The 24,529-nt window shown below is 37.4% G+C and overlaps 1 protein-coding gene across 2 annotated transcripts in view; it reads left to right on the forward strand.

The window, feature by feature from the left end:
• SLC13A1 (solute carrier family 13 member 1) overlaps positions 1–24,529 on the forward strand; it is a 98,003-nt gene that overhangs the window by 42,738 nt on the left and 30,736 nt on the right. For both annotated transcript variants that reach the window (XM_050782611.1, XM_050782612.1), the window contains exon 7: positions 10,746–10,897. In XM_050782611.1, coding sequence (XP_050638568.1) covers positions 10,746–10,897 — 152 coding nt within the window. The remainder of the gene's footprint in view (positions 1–10,745; positions 10,898–24,529) is intronic.

The following is a 24,529-nucleotide window of genomic DNA, read 5'->3' on the forward strand; positions in this document are numbered from 1 at the left end:
CGAAGGATACCAGCTTTATATGTGTTTTCTTATATGATTCCCCACACACATTTGACCTGGGGCAATATCTTTTATACCAAGCTCTCCTTGCAACATGATAAACTGAAATCTTATTTTAAATCCAGCTTTAAAAGTATTGTTGCACTTTAAAATATTGTTTTAAATATTTTAAATAGCATCTCATTTAGCAGGGAATCTGATTTGTCATGCTGCTGGATAGACAAATATGCTTTGTTATTATATTTTGTTTCAGTCATTTTTACAACTAGAAAGAGCAAGGTTTTTCTCAGTGGCACACACACAGAAACACACACACACACACACTTTTTCCTAAGAAAGTACAAGGGAAGCTTCTAAATAGTTAACATTTAGGACAATAAAATTTTGTAAGTAAATACTGGATTTAATCATGACTTTTAACATTTCTAAAAATAGAGTTTATTTATAAAGAGGACTTATGTCCTTATTGCTACATTTTAAACATTTCTTTATTCATCACACACACAATAAATGTTTATTGCTTTATAAGCATACCCAAATTCACAATATGTAATAGTTCTTTATTAACTATGGTGGATATAAATTCTATTTCAAAGAGTGTTATCGATAACTTCAATTTTACTAACTCCTCTGAATTCTTCAGGTTATTACTGATTATATTTTCACCAGATCTTCATGAAGAGTTCATACCAGCTGTAAGGGGAAGATCCTCTCCTACATTTTTTTGCTATTCACTTATCTAGTACTTTCATTCAATATTTCTTTACAGAAATAATCTTACAGACATTTTAAACCATTAGAACACTATAGGAAGGCTGGTTTAATTAAATAACATAATCTGTTATTCACTTAACTGAGGACCTTTAAACTCAATATGCAGACAAAAAGGACAGTTTCCCACTGTCTTAATTCCTCTGTGCACTATGGAACTTCCAGTCTTCTGTTCCCTTTTTAGTTACATCATCTACCAACATAGGGACCACAAAAGCACCAAGGTCAAAAGTGGGCATTAATTATTAGTAAATATTTATTTCTTTATTTTTTAAATGTAAACAGATAAATATTGCATCTTCCATTAAGATGGCAGGTTAAATAGGCTCATTTGTTACTACTGTTCTAAGTCTTCATTAAAACAAGAACAAATAGACTTTCAAATATAATCAAAATTATATAAACATCAAGAGAAGACATGACAGCAAAATCATTTTGGAAGCTGGAAAGTAAAAGGTTGAGTGGAAAATAACCCTGTTATCCCCAGTAATCCCATGGAAGCTGAATCCTAAATCGATAATGAGAAAAGCCAATAAACAATTCAATTTCCATAGCAGCAGGCTTCAACATTTTTAAAATGTTGAAAAGCAGGAGGAAGAAAAAAAATTGCTTATGAAGTGGTTAAATCTTCCACTTTCATCCCCAAATCCACATGGATGCAACAGCTTCTAATCCACGAAACAGAAACATAATCTTCAGACATGGTAAAACAGGATAAAGAGAACCAAATCCAGTTCTGGGCTGGGGGAGAGTGTCACAAGGAAAACAGGGGTACTGAGTGATAGTTTATAAGCTAAACGTGGAGGACCCGACCTTCTACCCACACTGGTCCAGGAGCCAGGTCTATGCCTTTCAAGTGTCAGCAGGCAGAAGGCCAGATGATGCTTCCTTGGAGAACACAATCAGAGTAAGAGACATGAAAACATTGACCTTAGAATTTTCTCAAAAAAAAAAAGGCCCAGTCAGATGACATTATAGTGAAGCTTACAGGCAACAACAAATCCAAAAACATGAGTGCAGAGCTTCTACACAGATATTCACTGCTGAAATGTGAGCAGACAACCAAAAATTCCTGGATATCTGATGAAAGCCTCAATTATGAAAGAGAGATTGCCAAATAAACAAAGAAAAAAGAGCAATCTGCAGGAAGCAGAGACTATGCAAGAAGAAGAAACTACAAAAAAGAAAATATCATTAATATAATCAGAGGGGTAAACAAATAAATTACTCATATTTATGAAATACAAATAGTATTCTATAAAAGACAATAAAGAAGGCAAAAATATAAAACATGTAAATATAAAATAAAGTATAAATATAAAATATAGAGATATAAAAGCATAAATGGAAAATTCAGTAGACACAATAGGAAGAAACAGAATAAACAGGAAATATGAGGAGTTTCCAAAAAGAACAGGAAAAATGAGAAGAGTATATAAAAAATTCAAGAAAGTTTCTACAATGGAAGAGTACAAGTTTTATGATTAAAGGACTCACTAAATGTCATCAAAATGAATGAAGCAGACCCACACAGGGCAGATCTGTTTTAAAATCTTTGAGATTTCAGAATACTATAAGATGATCCTAAAAGCTCTCAAAAAGGAAGGAACACTAATTCCTTACAAATGATCAAAAATATGAATGGCTGAATACTTCTCCCCAACAGCACGACTCAGAGACAGCAGGAAAACTGCCTTCAAAATTCTAAGTAACATATATTTCCAATGTAGAGTCAACATCCAGTCAGACTTTTGATGAAATAAGAGGGTAGACTTAAGTGTAGCTCTTTGCAGTTCTAGAGAAAAAATGACTAGATTTAGGACAGGAAGGGAGGCCCTGAAAGAGATGTCACCAAGACAATAAAATTGGTAGAATATTGATGTGAATTAGGTATCCTATCACTTGATTGTTCCAAGAGAATGTTTAAGCAACCAGGGAATATTTGGGAGTGATTCAGTAGCATGTACTTAAAAAAAATAAGCAAGTGAAAGAGGGAAAAGACATATTCTAACTTAGAGAAGAGGCAGGAAAAGTCACGTATATCATATTTCCACCTGTTAATAGAGCTCTAGGCAACATATTGAAAACTGAATTCTGTACTATAAGCAACGTTATGACAGAGCCATAATTGGAAGATGATACGAAGTATACATATTCAGTGAAGGAAGCTGTGAAATAAATCTGCAATTGCTGCCACCAGGTGGCAATAGTGAGTTACCTCTGGACCTGCAGGATTTCTGTTGTGACAGGTCCATTGTGATGATGTCATTGGATTCTGCATTTTGTCACGTCCTCGTAGAAAATTTTTCAGTTACTTGGAAGAAGATGTGGAGGGCATACTCCACATGTATGGTAGACAGAAGGGATTGAATAAAAACACAATAGGTTACCATTGTGGTAAAAGCAGTATGAAATAGAACTCAAATGTAGTTTTAAAAATTCACATAAGTGGCCGGGCGCGGTGGCTCAAGCCTGTAATCCCAGCACTTTGGGAGGCCGAGACGGGCGGATCACGAGGTCAGGAGATCGAGAGACGATCCCGGCTAACACGGTGAAACCCCGTCTCTACTAAAAAAAAAATACAAAAAAACTAGCCGGGCGAGGTGGCGGGCGCCTGTAGTCCCAGCTACTCGGGAGGCTGAGGCAGGAGAACGGCGTAAACCCGGGAGGCGGAGCTTGCAGTGAGCTGAGATCCGGCCACTGCACTCCAGCCTGGGTGACAGAGCAAGACTCCGTCTCAAAAAAAAAAAAATTCACATAAGTATTCTGGAAGGCAAGTTGGTACAGGGGAAATTCACTGAGAGGGAACTCACAGACATGGATTCTGCTTTCAAGTCTGCGGTAATCAGCTGGATCACACTTGAGACTCATTTTGCTCTCCTGAAATATTAGGTCTTTATACCAGATAATCTCTAACTACCTGTCTGCCCTAATAGTCTATCATTCCTTTACATGTTGAAAAAATATATATATATTTCTGACTGTAAAAGTTACAAAAAGTATCAAGAAGGTGGAGGATACCCCTAATCGCATGATCAAGAAATAACTGTTGTTAGTATTTTGATATATTTCATTTCAGTCACACACACACACACACACACACACATATATATATATGTATGTTTCATTTCAGGCACATGTATGTATGTAGAAATATTTTTGCTTTAAAATTGTACATAATTTTGTACTTTTCATATCACATAAATTTCCTTATATATTATAACACAAGTACTTTTCCATTCACAATATACCTGTGACAATGTCCTGTGGCCACAGGCTGAAAGTACAATCTGGGCAGAAGACTAAAGATTAATCTGCTGTGATACCTGTGATACCTGCCCGCTTTGTATAATTTCTGTACCACTAGTTGGCTCGATTATTGACTCATTTCAGGCTTTCCTAAGAGCCCTATTTTTTAGCTCAGTGCCCTGTACTACTGTCCCTCTGGTCCTCATGCTTTACCCTTTACTTCAGTATCGTCTCTTCTACGAGTTCAGCCCAGTGAACACAAGCACTCAGTAAAAACAACGATAAATCTGAATGCATGGAGCTCATGTTTACTGGGTAGATAAAAAGTAGGGTGCATTCACCATTCCACTTCAAAAACTCTTCCTCTTAACCTTTAATTTGCATTATGATATATTAGTGTTAGCATTTACTGTAGCATTTTTTACCCTGAATTTTAATGCCTTTATAAATTGTCGATGATATTTGCATAAACATTAGCTCATGTGCAGTAACAATAATGTATATTTTAAAGGTCCTTATTAATAAAAAATGTATAGTTAATTCATAAGTCATAAAGCATGGCAAACATTAATCTGTTTCTGTTTTGATTTTTTGTTTTATATCTTCCAATGTCTTTTAATAATTCTCTATATATGCATATATTTTTCAGTTAAGCTTTTATATGAAATCCAATTTTTTCTTTATTTATATTTTTGAAAGTTTTAAGGTGGCAAAGAGAAATCATATAAACATTGCATATTTTAAGTTTCCATTCTTATTATCAATTTAATAATATTCAAATTATGCATCACTTTCTGGTTTGTGTTGAAGTCTTTCCTATAGTAAAATAGTTAATATTAAGCCCCAAATTTCAATTGTCACTTTGTATGATTCATAAGAATTTTTAAACTTATTTCCCTACCTTATTTACATACCACTTATTTTGTGTCAAATTTCAATGGAATTTTTTATCATATGGAAAATACAAATGATTTCCATGTATAAATTATAAGGGAAAGGGAGACTTTTCTAAATTAGTTTATTTTGGGTGAAGCATAGAGTCCTTTGTGGGTTGACCTTAAAGTTAATTAGAAACTAGAAGGTAAATTACAATCCAATGCACCTGACGCTGCCATGCTAAATGCCATTTTCATATCTATGATGACTTTTAGTGAGTAGTAATTTTTTCCTTATCACGACTTTTCAAAAAGATATTTTAATAATGTCTCAAATAGCATGCTCATCTGTATGGAAGATGGCATTTCTTCTGTTCATCTTGGAGAAGAGAGAACGCTTGTACACTGTTAGCAGCAATGTAAATTGGTGCAACCATTATGGAAAACAATATAGAGATTCCTCAAAAAATTAGAAAAACAATAGAAGTACCATGTGATCCAGCAATCTCACTTCTGGATATATGTACCCCCAAAATGAAATCAATATGTCAAAGATATATCTGCTTCCCCATATTCGTTGCAGCATTATTCACAATAGCCAAGTTAGGGGAACAACTTAAGTGTCCCTCGATAGATGAAGAATGGATAAAGAAAATGTGGTCTGAGTTACTGTAATAATCCCTTTATGGTTGTCCTTGCATCAATTCTTGCCTATTTCAGACCTTTCCTATACACAGCAGCCTAAAAAAATGTACAAATGTATTTAAGAAATACGCAAACACAAGAAGACAAAAGATAATAAGTGTTTGCATATTCCTTAACTACATTTATATTTTTGTTTAAAGGCTGAAGTCTGTAGAATGAGTCTGTAATAAGCAAGAATTGATGCAAGAAGATCCATAAACACATTATTTTATTAACCTAGGCCAGAGATAATGTTGACTGAGACCAGGGTGAAAACAGTGGAGATGGAGAAAATTGAACAGAGTCCAGGCATATTTCAGTAGATACAATTGACAGAATTTGATGGGATGAGGAAGATAATGTTTTCAAGGAAGACAAGCAATATATTATAGCAAAGTGGCTGAGAGTATGAGCTCTAAAGCAAGACTGTATGGTTTCAAAACCCAAGTCTGTCATTTTCAGGCTCTGGTACCTCGAACAATTCACTTAACTTCTCTATGTCTTTTATTTACAAAATAACGTTATAATAGTACCATAAAATGACGTTATAATAGTACCCACCTCATTATATTGTAAGACTTAAATGAATTAAAACATTTAATTGATTTTAACATGGACCAGTGCTTATTACATGCTAAGGATGCTATAAGTATTTGTTACAATAGTGATGGTGATGACATTAGTTTATATAAGTGATCCTGACGAACTAGGTTTGACAAAAGAAGTAAAAGGCTTGGTCCTGAACATTTTCAGATTGGAGTTTTATTGCAGACATTCTCTCTCTCTATATATATACACACATATATATATATTCAAATATATATATATATATATAAAGAGAGAGAGAGTTTTGTTTTGTTTTGAGACAGGTCTTGCTCTATTGCTCAGTCTGGAGTGTGGAGTGCAGTGGTGCAATCTCAGCTCACGGCATCCTCCGCCTCCCAGGTTCAAGAAATTCTCCTTCCTCAGTCTCCCAAGTAGCTGGGATTATAGGTGCCCGCAACCACACATGGCTAATTTTTGTATTTTTAGTAGAGACAGGGTTTTACCATGTTGACCAGGCTGGCCTAGAAATCCCTGACTTCAAGTGATCCACCTGCCTCGGCCTCCCAAAGTGCTGAGATTCCAGGCATGATTATGTTGAACAGGCAATTGGATACATGGGTCTAGATGGAGGATCCTGGCTGAAGACAGAAGTTTGGTGATCTGGCATAAAAATAGTCATTAAATCAATAAAAAATAAGATTTTTTAAAGGAGAACCATTAGAGTGAGGAGAGACAAGGGCCTGTGACAGTTTAAAGAAATTCCAGTTTTAAGGAAGGATGGAAGGCAAAAAAAAAAAAAAAAAAAAAAAAAAAACTGGCAAAGGAGACAGAAAAACAGGCAGAGATAGAAAAACCCAAAGAGTGAGATATCACAGAAACTCAAAGCAGAGTTTTTTCAGTAAAAAGAAGAGATAAACTCTTTTAGATGCTTGCAAAGGGAACTACAAAGTTGAGATTGAAAGGTTCCTATTGAACGTAGCCCTGAGGAAATTACTGATAATCACAGGAAGTGCATTGTGGGTGGAATGAGGAGACAAGCTAGATGGAAGTGTTTAAGAAAATGGAGTCAGTGAATGTAAACAACTCTTTCCAGTAGTTTGGCTGTGAAAATGGAGATGAGGTAGGACAATAGTTTACTTGAGTGGAGGGTTAAGAAGTCTTTCTTGTTTTTCTTCTGTAAAGATGGCTCAAAAATAATTAAATGTTGATGAAAATTCCAATAGTCTGTAGTGGAAGGGTTCTGAGAAAACCTGAGAAACAAGAAGTTGGAGGAGAAACATTGACTCTATTAATTATGTAAAGAACAAGAAGATGGGGCAAATGCAAGTAGGTTTCTACATTTCACAGTGATACTATTATATGCTGGCTTCTATTTTCTCTGGGAAGTAGGAGGCAAAGCTACTTGCAAAGACTGAGAAGGAGCATTAAGAGGGATGTATAAAGATGATAAAGAAGGTTTTATATTTCCTTGTGGAAACAGGTAGAGTAATTTGGTTATGCAAACACGCTAGGGTAGAGGAGCAACATCATTACAGCATTGGATGTTTGTGATCATGAATGATCCCATCTGCTTTACTGTGCATGTAATTTTTAGCAACAGTAGTTGGCTACTCAGAAGCAGACATGACATGGAGAGAGAGAATGGTTGGGTTTATAAATCAGTTGGAATTTTCACAAAGAACTACCATTTAAGAAAAGACAAGAAAGAGAGTTCGGAGTTTTGTTAAGACAATTTATTGAAATGATGTACCATGGAATCTCAACTGAATAAAGATGGAAGTAAAGAAAGGAGAGGACCATAACTGGCCATAACTACATACTTCATTAACCTAGATTTGCCAGTGCAGTTGAAGGACTGTAGAGATAGAATTAATTCAGCAGCAAAGTTGGAAGAAGAAACTGTAATAACTATGCCAATTTATTGATAACTAGGATGGTTAAATGATACTCTTTCTACCCCTGAGTAAATATAATATCAACCACACACCTTAGGTATTTTTGCATTTCATTTCCACAGGACTTGCAAGTGAGGTGACCAAAAAACAGTTTTACACTCTTAAACTTAGTGTTTAAAATGAGAAGGCTGAGAGATAGTCTGCTTATGGAGAAAGTTGGAGTATTTCCCTAATGCGCCGCCCCCTGCCACTTGTACCATCACAGTTGAAAGAAGGGAAGAGTCTCCTACTTACCAAGGTGCAATAGTTGTTAAGAAACTACTACTCACTTTGGGAGGCCGAGACGGGCGGATCACGAGGTCAGAAGATGGAGACCATCCTGGCTAACACAGTGAAACCCCGTCTCTACTAAAAATACAAAAACTTAGCCGGGCGAGGTAGCAGGCGCCTGTAGTCCCAGCTACTCGGGAGGCTGAGGCAGGAGAATGGCGTGAACCCGGGAGGCGGAGCTTGCAGTGAGCTGAGATCCGGCCACTGCACTCCAGCCTGGGTGACAGAGCGAGACTCCGTCTCAAAAAAAAAAAAAAAAAAAGAAACTACTACTTACAGAACTTATTATCTACCACCCTAGACTTAGAAAAGGTCAATGGATTAGTGTTTGACACATTCTTGAAAGATTAGAAAGTAAAATGTCATGACTGAATTTCCTTACCTAATCAAGTTTCAGTTGCACTGTCACTGACAACACGACAGAGGTGACTGTTTCCCTTGGACCATACGAAGGAAACATGTGGGAGGACTGTCATTTGGGATCATTTGAAAGACAACTTCCTCCAGGAGGGGATTTTGACAGCATAAGTTGATCTCAATATAAAAAGACCAGGCAGACTATCACATGCAGACACCATGAGTGTGTCATACGCCACCAGGCAGAAGATGTGTGTTACCTACATAGAAAGAACAACAATCTGATGTTCCTATTTAGATAATAGGAGTCTCATAAAATCCCATAAAATTGCCCACCAGAGGGAGTAATTTCAAACATTCACCATGCCTGGAAAGTACTAATGCCATTTTTAAATTAATAAACAGTCAAATAAGACCTCTCCTAATCCTTAGCACTCCTCTCCTGATCCTGTTCTTCTCTTGACATTCCAAATGTTGAAGGTTTAGAAACTGAGTGTAGCAAGTGGTGAGAAGAATTGGAACTAGGAGAGAAAGAGAAAGTCAAACTCACAAACCTCCTTCCAGCTATGGGCTTTCAAGCAGGCCTGATCTAGGGGACAAGAGAATGCTTAAGTTTAAAATGTGGGATTTTTCTTATTAAATAGGGCGCTGTTTATTTTAACTACTCAAATGAAGCTATTCTTCTGACTAAACATAACTGAAAAACTATTCATTAAATGAAATGACCTTGAAAAGTTATTGTTTCTTCTTTGAATTTCACCACAGGAAGAGGAAGAATCAAACCAACAAAGTGTGTTTACAGGGTCATGGATGAGAGAAAGAATGAAGTTGCTTTTGGCTTGCACCCTAGAAAGTCATCTCGTAACTAAAACACTTACATTTGGTCTAGTGATTCCCCAAGTGAAACCATTTCAGGATGTGCCATTGTTCAAGGTGTTACTACGGGGGTGGGGTGACTGAGGTGGAGAACTGAAAATTGTTGGAAGTAAGATCAAAACTGTGTGGGGCCAGGATATTTAAAGGGCTATGCATGAGCATAGTGTAGTCATTATTCAGTCGCTGACAACATTTGGAGTAAGGAAGATGATTATGTGCTGAGTGCAAATGCTATCTTAAATGACAGCAGTGGGTGACCAGGAGATCAAAATATAATGGTCAAAGGAATGGGGAGAGAAAGAGATATCCAAGTTACATGATTCTTAAAAAAAATGGATTTATTTTTTGTGTGAGTGGAGGATTAATGTTCTGGAAAAGACAGTGGGGAGCAAAGAGGACACTGACTCATCTCTCAATGCTGAGGTATATGGTGTTGAAAACATTCAATTTCAGGAGTGATATCCCCTGGGAACCATCCATTAAGGTGCATCGGTGGGAAACCTTTCCAAAAGAAGTTTAGGGACTTATTAAGTATGTACCATCAGTATCAACAGAAAAGCTTTGGGAGTAGTGGCGAGAAGGGAAGACATGGGGGAAGAGTTAAGTAAGGGACAAGAAAGAAGGATGAAGAAATGAATGAAATTGGATTTTTAAAATATTTCAGTGGTTTCAGCTTAAATACTGTTATTGCTACATCTGCATTGATGGAAAGATAAATGCTGTATTAGTGAGCTCACATCACCATAACAAAACACCACAAACTAAGTGGTTTAAACCATAAAAATTTATTTCTCACAGTTCTGAAGACTGGATCAGGGTCTGGCAGGGTCAGTGTCTGGTGAGGACTCTCTGCTGGCATTACAGACAGCCACCTTCTTGTGACTTTCTCCATAGCAGAAACAGAGAGAGAGAGGAATCAAGCTCTCTGATGTGTCCTCTTATAAGGACATAATCCCATCAGACCAGGGCCACATCCTCAAAGGAAGGGCCAGTATCTTCCAAATCTTCCAAATGAGGCCAGTATCTTCCTCATTGCCAAATACTATCGTGTCAGGAGTTAGGGTATCAACATATGAATTGGTGGGGGTGGTGGGACACAAACATTCAGTCCATAACAAATATAGAGCAGTTCTCATGGTACTTTTTTGTTGTTGTTGAACAGAACTCAGGCATGGGAACCAAATATCGAACAAAGAAGGGCCACATGATATGTAAACTTATGTGTTTGTGCATTGCCTACTCTTCTACTATTGGTGGACTGACAACAATCACTGGTACCTCCACCAACTTGATCTTTGCTGAGTATTTCAATACGTAAGTAACCTTATTGGATTGGTGATTTAACATATGGGCAGCACACAAATTGTAAAAATTATTCTTACCTGGGATTCAGAGAATCCAAGTACAGAGATGTTATGTTAACTCTCCTTTGTTCCCCTTCAGGACATCTATAGGTCTACAGACCTTCCTCTGTACTGAGAGTTAAGTATTTAGGAATACAGAGTTAACTTGTGCCAACAGATTTCCCAGGTCAGCTCAGAGGAGATAACTCTTGGCTGACCACTCTAAACAAACAGGAAAAACATTTTTCATTGAAAGTAATACCACGGCCGGGCGCGGTGGCTCACGCCTGTAATCCCAGCACTTTGGAAGGCCGAGGCGGGCGGATCACAAGGTCAGGAGATCGAGACCATGGTGAAACCCCGTCTCTACTAAAAATAGAAAAAATTAGCCGGGCGCAGTGGCGGGCGCCTGTAGTCCCAGCTACTCAGGAGGCTGAGGCCGGAGAATGGCGTGAACCCGGGAGGCGGAGCTTGCAGTGAGCCGAGATTGCGCCACTGCACTCCAGCATGGGCGACAGAGCAAGACTCCGTCTCAAAAAAAAAAAAAAAAAAAAAAAAAAAAAAAAAAAAAAAAAAAAAAGAAAGTAATACCACATAGGATAGTTAACTAAAGTGGAAGGGAATTATTTTCTTTGGATAATTTATGTAGGGTTTGGGGACCAACATGTGAACTTAAATAATGAATGGTAAACAGAGGTATTAATTATGGGAGGCTTGACTTTTGGAATTCAAAAAAGATTTGAAAGATTGAACAATTACAGTAAATGTCAGTAATAAAGTATTCTATAAACAGATATATGACTCTTAACATGTTTGGAACTGTGATGACAATCCACTGCAGAAAATGGGAATCTGTGGATTCAACAGGTAGAATACTTGGGTTAAAAAATCCTCAATTTGCAGGTACTTACACTGTGAATTATTTTACTTACTTATTTGTTTTGTTGAGACAGAGTCTCACTCTGTTGCCCAGGCTGGAGGACATTTGGTGCAATCTCAGCTCACTGCAACTTTCGCCAAGTGATTATCGTGCCTCAGCCTCCTGAGTAGCTGGGATTACAGGCATGCACCATAATATCCAGCTAATTTTTGTATTTTTAGTAGACATGGGGTTTTGTCATGTTGGCCAGGCTGGTCTCAAATTCCTGATCTCAAGTGATCCATCTGCCTTGCCTCCCAAAGTGCTGGGATTACAGGCATGAGCCACTGCACCTGGCCACATTGTGAATTTAACAACAACAAAAAGGTCCATGATTCTCCCAAGACTTATTTTTTTCATATGTAAAATCGTCATAGTTCATAGGGTTATTGTGAGAATTGCATAAAGTAAACTAAGTAAAAATATTTTGCACTATGTAAGTATCATTGAAACAATAGTATGAAAGTCCATGGTGTCATATAAGCACTCGGACTGGTTCTACTAAAAGAACAGATAATAACCAGAATTTCAAGAAGATAGACAGGATTGAGAAAGCGTAGGAACAGGATTTGAGTTCACAGAACAATTAGAGTTCAGAGGCAGGAGAACCATGCTCCGCGAAGTAGATTCATAGACTCTAAGAATTTTCTGAAATTATTTGCAAAGTGCAAAGTGTTGTGCATGCATAGATTCGCTAAGAAATCCAAGACTCAAAAAATGTCAATCTCCATTCTAGAAAGAATGGGTGTTTGTGTTCAAAGAACACTGGTATAGGAGTTTAGGATCAATATTACACAGACCTCCAAGAGTATCATTTCTATGAATACACATCCATCATGTACACTCCAACTACTGATTTAGAAAACTTTAAAAGGCTTTTGATTTATAAATGAGAGGCTTCAGAAATTCACAGTACCAGTGAAGACTTATCCAACGGATCCCCTAATTCAAGACAGGAAGTGCACCTGACATCGTTTTTAAAATGACTTATATCCTTTGTCATGAATTCTCCAAGGGAAGAGGTTCCACATCTTAGTTCCCCTCTGTGAATTTCTTTTTCTAATATCTAGACCAAATTCTTATGCTTTATTTTTGTTGATATTAGAGAACTGCTGGTTTCCATCATTCCCATGAAAGCAGTTGATACAGTCAATGTAATTAATATTGAAGTTGTTTTGGTCTTTGTGATCTTGCAGAGCATATCAACCAAATTTTGTTTAACTTTTCCCTTGATTTATTGGATGCACTAATCCATTTGTAATGACAGATTAAGAGCATTATAGCACTTTAAGCAAAAGGTTTTAGTAACTATTTTCACTAGTTATCTAATCTTCTACTTCTCCTAATCATGGGGATTCAGCCAAAAAGTCCTTTAAATTTAGAGAATGCTTAAAATATACTTTGAAACATAATATTGTTTGTCTTCAAAAGGTTGTCTTTATATTAGAAATTATATGCAAACTGGAAAAAATTCAGAGAATTCTTTTATGATACAAAATACCAGAATAGAAGGGAAAATAACCTTATGTGAAAAAAACATAATTGATAGTATTAAACAAGTGAGGTATTTATTAAAATTTTGCTTAAATTTTGGCCCTACAACACAGTAGCATTTCAAAGCAATAATAAAATGGAATGCATTAAATTTCAATGGAAAATATTATAGAAGCTTAAAATACATAATGCCACCTTTTCCTCCTGATACTACTTGTAAACTTTTAGAGTAATACCAATGATCCTTTTGAACAATTTCATTTTAGAGCCTTGCCAGCTCCAAAGGATGCATGAAACCTCAGAGTTAATGGCTTCATACCATTGACATTTACAGAAAGGTGCCATCTTACAAATAAACTTTTGGAGGAAGAAATTATATAACATATTTTGAAGCCTTATATTTCTATTCTTTTGATATACATATAATGTTTCATATAAAATCTCTTTATATATAATGTATATATAATGATATTTAAAATGTATTTTGTGTTCCTTTTTACATAAAGCAAACAAAAACAATGAATTCTGAGAAAGCTAAAAGTTATTCAATACACATAAAAACAGACCTTCATTCATTCATTCAATTAATAAGCATTTCTTGAGAATTGACAATGTGCAATGCACAGTTTTGACTTATTTTGTACAATGCAAGAAATAAAATCTGCCAGGAAGAATATTTCATCCGATTGTCTAGACAAAACATAAATATGAGAAAAAAATTAAAATGTAAAAATGTAGAAGTATTTTTTTTTTTTTTACCTATAGGTGAGAAGATAGAGAGACATATTGAGTCCATGCCAGATAATTTACATACATTATAGTGTACCTGTATCCTGGATATCCTTGCTATAGAGGTGGTATATAGTCAGTGATTAAAAGCCTACACTCGGGAGTTAAAACATCTGTGTTCAAACCTCAACCCTTTCACTTACCAGCTAGGTGACTTTGGACAATTATTAAACTCTCAAAGCCTGTTGCCTTTCCAAACAAATGAGGAAAATAATATGATCTCTCTCTTAGAGGATTGTTTTGAGTTTTGCATAAAATAATTAGCACTTAGTGCCTAGGACAAAGCATGGGCTGAATAAATATTGGTTGGCCAGGTGTGTTGGCTCACACCTGTAACCCCAGCACTTTGGGAGGCCAAGGTGGGTAGATGGCTTGATTTCAGGAGTTCAAGATGAGCCTGGGCAACATAGCAAAACCCTGTATTTATAAAAATACAAAAATTAGCTGGTATGGTGGTGCACACCTGTAGTCCTAGCTACTCGGGAGGCTTAGGTGGAAGGAGACTTGAGCCCAGGAGGCAAAGGATGCAATAAACTGAGATTGCACCACTGCACTCCAGCCCAGGTGACAGAGTGAGACCCTGTTTCAAAATAAATAAATAAAATAAAATAAATGTTGGTTATTGTTACTACTAGAGTTGAGAAAGTTGAGGTTCAGTTTAGCAGATTGAAGACCAAAACCAAAGCCAGCCAGACCCTTAAGGCTGCCTCCTTAAAAGTTACCTTCCTAGAAACATCACAGAAGGTGTGTCCTAAAAGAGGGCTGTAGCTATGTGCCACATACCTTGGTTACTACAGAAAATGTGTCCATATGACTTGGAATAATCTTAAAAGAGGCAAACACCACATTTATGGAGAAAACGAATGAAGATAATTCATTAAATCAAAGTACCAAAAAGTCTGTAACTGTTTTTGTTTTGTTTTGTTTTGTTTTTTAGGGAGGAGTGAAATAGTCTGTGCATGTTTTGCATAGTTTAGAATAGCAGTATTAGATTGCCACTATAGAAGTCTGGAGACAGGAAACCAATTAGGAGTCTGTGATCAAAGTGCCAACAAACGATGAAAGGCAGAACTAGGCTAGTTGTGAAGTGATAGGAGGATTTGGACTCAAGACACTGCAAAGTCAGAAGGTTGTAAGTAATTAGATATGAGAATTTAAGTGTAAGGAGGGGTTAGGGCAACTCTGGGGACTTTTGTCCATAAGGTCAGATAGATAGTGATGCCATGAACTTCTTGAGAAGACATGGGAAGGTGCAGGTTCACTGGAGAAATTAATAAATTTGAATTTGGACACATTGAAATGCCTGCTGAGAACCTATCCACAAAGTGATTTTCAGCAATCATTTGCAAATGCATCATTTGAGTTCGTTATAAATTTGAGTGTCTCTCTATATGGCAAATGGTAATTTTTTGAGCATGAAAATGGTCATGTAGGAAAAAATGTTAAAATAATTGAGACATGGATAGACTCTTAGGAAATATTGACAAGGAAGAGGATGAGCAAAGTTAATCGAAGTAGGAGAAGTATCAGAAGCATATGGTATTTTGAAAGCCAGAAGACCATTTTCAAAATGGAGGATGAGTCAGGGCTTGTACAGTAGTAGAAGAGAGGCATGTAGGATGATGGCTGATATTTATAAAGTATGAAATATTTCTGACATTCTGATTCTTAGAATCTAGTAGTAGCGGTGGCACCTAAATTCTTAAATTCCTACACTCCCCTATGATTAATTCACCATTAGCTTTAATAAATCCTTGCAACAGGGTATTCTGGAAATAGTCTTTGTTCTACCACCTCTTGTTGTAATTATACAAATTCATTAGGTTTTCATTGGCTCTTCCATAAAGAAAATCCTGTTTGCTTAATGCTCTCTACCTGGTTCTTATCCCACTTTGTTCCACTGATACATTCTTCCAGTCATCAACTAACATTTTCTAACACTACTGTCAATAAATACTATCATGTAATTAAGCTATTACTTCCTACTCTGGTTCTTGAAAAATCAGCCATTTTGTTCCATTGAACCCTTCGCTGGAGTTGCCTCAAAAGCCACAGCTGGGGAATTTCCACAAGGGAATGCCCAAACAGTCCTGAGATGGGGCTAATTGAGATTCCAAAGAAAGAAGAATGAAATACCAGGGTGATTGGTACAAGCATATATTAGGGGAACTTACAGAGTGCAATCCTCTAGAGGAACAATGAGAGAAAAGGAATGTTCCACCTGGGTGCACCCACTTCAAGGGGATCAGAGCGTAAAGTTTAAGGAATTTGGCTTGGGGCCAGGGCCAATTTCTTTTTAGTAAACCTAGATACATTTATTAGTGCCTGGGAATGTTCAAGTCCCCCGTTTGGGTTCAAGCCTGTGGGGGGAAATAACCTGCAGATGGCTGGGTCACACAGAGGTCAAGGCACTCTAATTTTCAGTCAGGACTCAGAAAGGAAGCAGAGGGAACTGGGGGACCCCACACCAGCCAACTCTGTCAACCTCTTTCTCTACTTTTGTGGATTCAATACCATTTGGCCCTCTGTTCTGTTATTTCTTAACCACCATTTTCATTCCTTTTAAAAATCATAACCTATGTTTACTCTTCCATGAGCTTGTCTTATTCACACATGCACATTAAGGATTACACCACCACCCTTGAAAATTACAAGCTTGTAATGGCTGAACGAATCATTGTCCTATTCTTCTATTAGCCCATAAAGGATACAAGTAGGTGATTTCATTAGTCGGTTTTGTGCTACTATAAAGGAACACCTGAGACTGGGTAATTTATAAAGAAAAGAGGTGTATTTTGGCTAATGGTTCTTGAGGCTGCACAAGCATGACACCAACATCTGCTCAGCTTCTGGTAGGTCCTCAGGGAGCTTCCAGTCATAGCAAAGACAAAAGGGAATCACATGGCAAGAAAGCAAGAGACACAGGGGAGAGACCTCAGACTCTTTTTAACAAGCAGATCTCCTGTGAACTCTACCACAGGGAGGGCACCAAGCCATTCATGAGGGATCCGCCCACATGGCCCAAACACCTCTCACTAGGTCCCACTTTCAACGTTAATGAACATAAATTTAACATGAGATTTGAAGCGAACAAACATCCAAACTGTATCAGTGATCAATAAACATCAGTAGAGATGAACTGTATTAAGACATAATGAAGTACTAATTATTCTTGGGAATCATCTAAATAGCTGAATAATCTTTTAGTATCAAAACAAACCTATGAAGGGAAATATTATTAGAGACTATTACTACTTTCATGGTAGAGTGGTTTTGACGCATCAATCTCATCAAATAAATACAACAGCTATTGGTTAAACATACACACAAAAGATCTACTGGATAAAGAATGGAAGATTATCACAAAAAAATTTCACACCTTGCTGATTACCAAATTACATTTTTTGGTTTATAGATATCAGCTGTGAAATCTACGGGTAGGGAAATCATGTTGGATGAAAGCTGTATTATCAATGATCAACACAGTCACTGTTGCTAACTGTGTTTTACATCACTAATTAGAGAGTAAGAAGATAAACTTATTATGGTTGACCCTTGCACAACACAGGTTTGAACTGCATGGGTTTGCTCATATGAAGATTTGTTTAAAAAAATGCTGTTGGCCCTCCATATCCACAGGTTCCACATCTGCAACCAAACACAGATAAAAAATACAGTATTTGAGGGCTGTGGAACCCGTGGACACAGAGGGTCAACTTTTCATGTATATACATGGGGATTATACTGACTTCGGGAGTTGAGTATTTCTAGATTGTGGTAACTGTGGGGGTTGCTAGAACCACTCCCCCTCACATATGAGGAACAACTACCTAGCAATAACCACTTTCAAAGATTACTATGATTTTTTCCTGCAGAAATGAGCAATATATACTTCTCAGTAATAATTCCTCTGGTAAATATTATGGAAGAAATTTTAACATGGCAGAGTTTGAACTTAGACCTCAATTCAGATTTCAAGCCCACCATATATTAGCTTAACTTCTGTGACTATCAGTTTCCTTTTCTGTAAAATGGGGATGATACTAGAACTCACAACATTATTGAAATAATTAAATGCCATAATACACATGTGGCTCTAGCAGAGGGTCTGGCACATAGTAACTTGTCAATAAGGTTAGCTGTTGTTATTGCCACTGCTCTACTTTTGCCATTGCTGTTAAAAATCTCGGCCTGGATCATGAATGATAAATATTTAATATTTTGAGGAAAATCCTCTGGAAGTACACACATACAAATTAGAAAGGTAGCTTTATCTCAGAGATAATCAAAACTGACTTCAGTCAAAAGGTCTATAGTTTGTGTGGACACTAGCATACTGTGACCCTTAATGCCCAAAATCTGTTCCAAGGTTATAAATTTCCAAGACTACATTCATTCTTTTGAAGCTATGTTCTGGGTATTTCCTAGGTATTAAAGTTATTTGTTTTTCAGTGGGGCATAAGTTGCATATAACATATAAGTTATATGCAGTGACAATGACTCTTCCTAAGAGTCAACCTTGATGCATAAATGTGCTTTAGGTCAAAGCACATCTCCGTGTTATGGGGCATCATTTCTACAGTTGTTTTAAAATGCCACGAAAACATGAAGGCTGTACTCCAGCCTGTGAATGTTTTGTAATATATATGGTATTTTCTCTTTTTACCTGGGGGCTGAAATTGAGGATATGGTGGTTTAATGGACAGAGGTTGTGTTTTAAACTCCTCCTGGGTTAAAAATACAGTTTGATTATACAATCTGACTTTGGGCAATCCACTTAGCCCCCTAAGACTCAGTTTCTTCCTGTGTAAAATAAAAATTTAATGCTTTCTTCACAGGATTTTTGATAAAATTAAAAGTGCTTAGCTCATCTGCTCATTCCTACTTTCTACCTAACTTCTAAAACTAACAGTGCCCCAAGAGAAGCACTTCGCTTCTAAATCTCCATTACTCCTCAGATTATCAGACTCATTTCTATGTTTGTAACACCACCTATGTGCTGATAACTACCAATTTTATATCTCTATCCCTGTCCTCTGCTCTGAATTTCAGACTTATTTATCCAGCTGCATTCCAACATGACCACTTTGAAAACTGAGGGACATATCAAGTCATCACATCCCAAAACAGCATGCTTGATCTGCCACCTCCAGCATGCATGATCTGCCACCTCTCCCCTGCCCTCCTGCCAACCCGACCTCCCCTCAGACTTCACCATTTCAACATAATGACATCTTTTCTCTATTTCCTATGTTTTATTCCAAGTATATATAAAATCTATTGCCTTCTGTTTATCTTCACATGTAAACTAAAATCTACTCCACTCTACCCTACTTCAGAGGAACTTTCTTTGTCTTTTAATAGGTTTCCCTGTGTATTCCTCTTCTACTGCTACCTTACAAATGGCAATCAACTTAGTGGCTTAAAACAGCACACATTTATTATCTCATTATTTTTGTGGGTCAACAGTTCAGGCAGAAAGAGGCAGAGCAAGATGGTGGAATAGAAGGCTCCGTGGATAGTACCCCATGCAAGGACACCAATTTAACATCTATCTACACATAGAAAAGCTCCTTCATAAGGACCAAAAATCAGGTGAGCACTCACAGTAGCACTTTTTAATTTCATATCATTGAAAGAGGCACTGAAGAGGTAGAGAAAACAGTCTAAAATCACAGATGCTGCCCCTCCTCATTCCCTGGCAGTGGCAGCATGTTGCAGAGAACATTCTTGTGCTATGGGGAGGGGTGGGGGAAAGCAATTGTGAGGCATTGAAATCAGTGCCGCCCTGTCATAGCAGAAAGAAAAACTGGACCAAACTCAGCAGATGCCCACATACTGAGAGAGCATTTAAACCAGCCCTAGCCAGAGAAGGAGTGCCCATCCCAGCAGTTGGAACTTGACTTCCCACAACCCTCACCACTGCAGGCTAAAGTGTTCTGGGTCCAAAAATAAACATGACAGGAAGTCTAGGTCACAAAAACTACAACTCCTAGGCATCTCCTAGTGCTGAACTGGGCCTAGAGGCAAAGGACTTGTGTTGGGGGAATGTAGTCTACTGGGACACCAGACAGGGCAGCTAAGGGAGTCCTGGCATCATCTCTTCACTAATTCCCGGTTGCACAGATTGCAGCTCCAAGAAAAAGACTCTTTCCTACTGCTCGAGGAGAGGAGAAGAGAAGAGAGGAGAGGGAAGAGTGGAGAGGACTTTGTCTTGCATCTTGTATACCAGCTCAGTCACAGCAAGTTAGGGTACTGGCCCCCTTTCCAGGCCCTAGTTTTGGGACAACATTTCTAGACACCCTGGGCCAGAATGAAATCTGTTATTCTGAAGGAAGACTCAGTCCTGGGAGGATGCATCACCTGTTAACTAAAGAGCTGTTCGTCAGCCAGGCGTGGTAGTTCACGCCTGTGATCCCAGCACTTTGGGAGGCTGAGGTGGGCGGATCACGGGGTCAGGAGCTCAAGACCAGGCTGGCTAACATAGTGAAACCCCATCTCTACTAAAAATACAAAAATTAGTTGGTCATGGTGGCACAGGTCTATAGTCCCAGCTACTCGGGAGGCTGATGCAGGAGAATCACTTGAACTTGGGAGGCAGAGGTTGTGGTGAGCCAATATCATGCCACTGCACTCCAGCTTGGGCAACAGAGTGAGACTTTATCTAAAAAAAAAAAAAAAGAAAAGAAAAGAAAAGCTCTTGGCCCCTGAAAAACCAGCAGCAAGACTCAGATACTACATCAAGGGCTTTGGGTGAGACTCTAAGAGATGCTGACTTCAGGTGAGAATCAGTGCATTCTTACCTGTGAGGGCTATGGGGTGAGACTCCTGCTGCTTGACAAAAGCAGAGGGAAAAGTAAAGGGGACTTTGGCTTGCACTTTAGGTACCAGCTTGGCCACAGGGGTGGAGCACCAAGCAGGTTCTTAAGGTCTCTGATTCCTTGACTTGGTTCTTGGATGGCATTTATGGACCTGTCCTGGGAAGGAGGGGGAGCCCACTGTCCTGAAAGGTGAGTCCCAGGCCAGGCAGTATCCACACAAGCTGACTGAAGAGCCCTTGGACCTTAAAGGAACATCAGTGGTAGCTTGGCAATGCTCCCCATGGATCTGTGGTGGCAGTGGACACAGGGTGAGCTTTCACTGCCTTCAGAAAGGGGAGGGAGAGCGGGAAGGACTATGTCTTGTGGTTTGAGTGCTAGCTGAGCCATAGTACATTAGAACATCAAGCCTCACTGTATACGTACAAAATAAAAAGCAAGAAACTAAACCATATCACTACAGAAACTCACCTTGACTAAAAGCTTCCTTTTAGTGAACGAAGTAGAGATAAAAGAAAAGACCACAAGACAACTAGAAAACAAATAACAAAATGGCAAGAGTAAGTCCTTACTAATCAGTAGTAACATTGAATATAAATGGATTAAACTCTCCAATCCAAAGACATAGAGTGGTTACATGGATAAAAAACAAGATCTATTGGACAGTTGCCTACAAGAAACACACTTACCCAATAAAGACACGAGTTGACTGAAAATAAAGAGATAGAAAAAGATATTCCATGCCAATGGAAACCAAAAAAGAGCAGGAGTCACTATACCTATATCAGGCAAAATAGATTTCATGACAAAAAGTATAAGAAGAGTCACTATATAGTGATAAAGGGGTCAATCCAGCAAGAGGATATAATAGTTGTAAATATATATGCAACCAACATGAGAGCTCCCACATATATAAAGCAGATATTATTAGAGCTAAAGAGAGAGAGAGATAGAGAGATAATAGCTAAAGACTTCAACACCCCACCTTCAGCATTAGATGGACCTTACAAACAGAAAGTCAACAAAGAAACATTGGACTTAATCTGCACTATAGGCCAAAAGGATCTAACAGATATTTACAGAACATTTCATCAAATGGCTGCAGTATACACATTCTTTTCCACAGCACATGGACCATTCTGAAGGATAGACCATATGTTAGGTCACAAAAGAAGTCTTAAAACATTCAAAAAATTTAAATAATATCAAACATCTTCTCTAACCACAATAGAGTAAAACTAATAATCAAATACAAGAGGAATTTTGGAAACTATAAAAGCATGTGGAAATTAAACAATATGCTCCTGAATGACCAGTGGGTCAATAGAGAAATTCAGCAGGAAATTGAAAATTTTTTTGAAACAAATGTTAATGGAAACACAATATATCAAAATATATGGAATACAGCAAAAAGCAGTACCAAGAGGGAAGTTTATGGCTCTAAGTGCCTACATTAAAGAAAAAAAAAGAAAAAGTTCAAATAACCTAATGATGCATCTTAAAGAACGAGAAAAGCAAGAGCAAACCAAACCCAAAGTTAGTAGAAGAAAAGATCAGAGTAGAATTAAGTTAAATTGAAATAAAGAAAACAATACCAAAAATCAATGAAAACAAAGAGTTGTTTTTTAAAAAAAAGTTAAACAAAATTGGCAAATCTTTAGCCAGACTAAGAAAGCAAGAGAAAAGATCCATATATGTAAAATCAGAGATGAAAAAGAAGTAATTGTAGCTGATACTGCAGAAATTCAAAGGATCATCAGTAGCAACTATGAGCAGCTCTATGCCAATAAATTAGAAAACCTAGAAGAAATGGACAAATTCCTAGACATGTACAATCTATCAAGATTGAACCATGAGGAAATCTGAAACCTGAACAAACTAATAGCAAGTAATGAGATTGAAGCCATAATAAAATTCTTCCAGTAAAGAAAAGCCTGGGACCCAATGACTTCACTGCTGAATTCTTCCAAATATTTAAAGAAGAAATAATATCAATCCTACTCAAACTATTCCAAAAATACAGGAGGGAATAATTTCAAATGCTATGAGTCCAGTATTACCTTGGTACCAAAACCAGACAAAGACACATATAAAAGGATACTACAGAGAAATATACCTTATGAATATTGTTGCAAAAATCCTCAATAAAATACTAACAAACTGAATTCAACAAATACATTAAAAAGATCATTCATCATGACCAAATGGCATTTATCCCTGGGATGCAAAGATGTGTCAACATATGCAAATAAATCAATGTAATAATACGTCATAACAACAAAATGAAGGATAAAAACTATATAATCATTTTAATTTATGCTGAAAAGGCATTTCATAAAATTCAACATCCCTTCACAATAAAACCCTGGAAAAATTTGTAAAGAAAGAAAATACCATAACATTAGAAAAAAACAAGAAGAAGAAGAAGAAGCTGTATATGACAGATGACAGACCCACAGCTAGTATTATACTGAATGGGTAAAAAACCGAAAGGTTTTCCCCAAGATCTGCAGCATGAAAAGGATGCCCACTTTCAACACTGTTATTCAACATAGTATTGGAAGTTCTAGCTAGAGCAATCAGAGAAGAGAAAGTTAAAAAGGAACCCAAATTGGAAAGGAAAAAGTCAAAGTATCTTTGTTTGCAGATGATATGATCTTATATTTGGAAAAAAATTAAAGACTCCACCAAAAAACTATTAGAACTGATAAACAAATTCAGTAAAGTTGCAGGATATAAAATCAACAAACAAAAATCAGTAGCGGATCACGAGGTCAGCAGATCGAGACCATCCTGGCTAAAACGGTGAAACCCCGTCTCTACTAAAAAATACAAAAAACTAGCCGGGTGAGGCGGCGGGCACCTGTAGTCCCAGCTACTCGGGAGGCTGAGGCAGGAGAATGGCCTGAACCCGGGAGGCGGAGCTTGCAGTGAGCTGAGATCCGGCCACTGCGCTCCAGCCTGGGGGACAGAGCAAGACTCCGTCTCAAAAAAAAAAAAAAAAAAAAAAAATCAGTAGCATTTGTATATGCCAACAGTGAATAATCAGAAAAAGAAATTTTAAAAAGTAATTCCATTTATGACAGCCCCAAATAAAACTAAGTACCTAAGAATTAATGAAAGAAGTGATAGATCTCTGTAATAAAAACTATGAAACAGGGATGAAAGAAATTGAATAGGACACCAAAAAAATGGGAAGATATTCCATGTTCATGGATAAGAATTAAAAGGTTCATACTACCCAAAGCAATCTACAGATTCAAGGCAATCCCTATGAAAATGTCAATGACATTCTACACGGAAATAGAAAAATAATCTAAAATGTATATGGAACTACAAAAGAACCAGAATAGCCAAAGCTATCTCTAGCAAAAAGATCAAAACTGTAAGAATCACATTACGTGACTTCTAATTATACTGCAGAGCTATAGTAATCAAGACAGCATAGTACTTGTATAAAAACAGACACATAGACCAATGGAACAGAATAGAGAACCCAGAAACAAATCCATACATCTTCAGTGAACTCATTTTTGATAAAGGTGCCAAGAACATATACTGGGGAAAAAGCAGTCTTATCCAT

Source organism: Macaca thibetana, chromosome 3, assembly GCF_024542745.1.
Source record: "Macaca thibetana thibetana isolate TM-01 chromosome 3, ASM2454274v1, whole genome shotgun sequence".
NCBI classification, from domain to species: Eukaryota; Metazoa; Chordata; class Mammalia; order Primates; family Cercopithecidae; genus Macaca; species Macaca thibetana.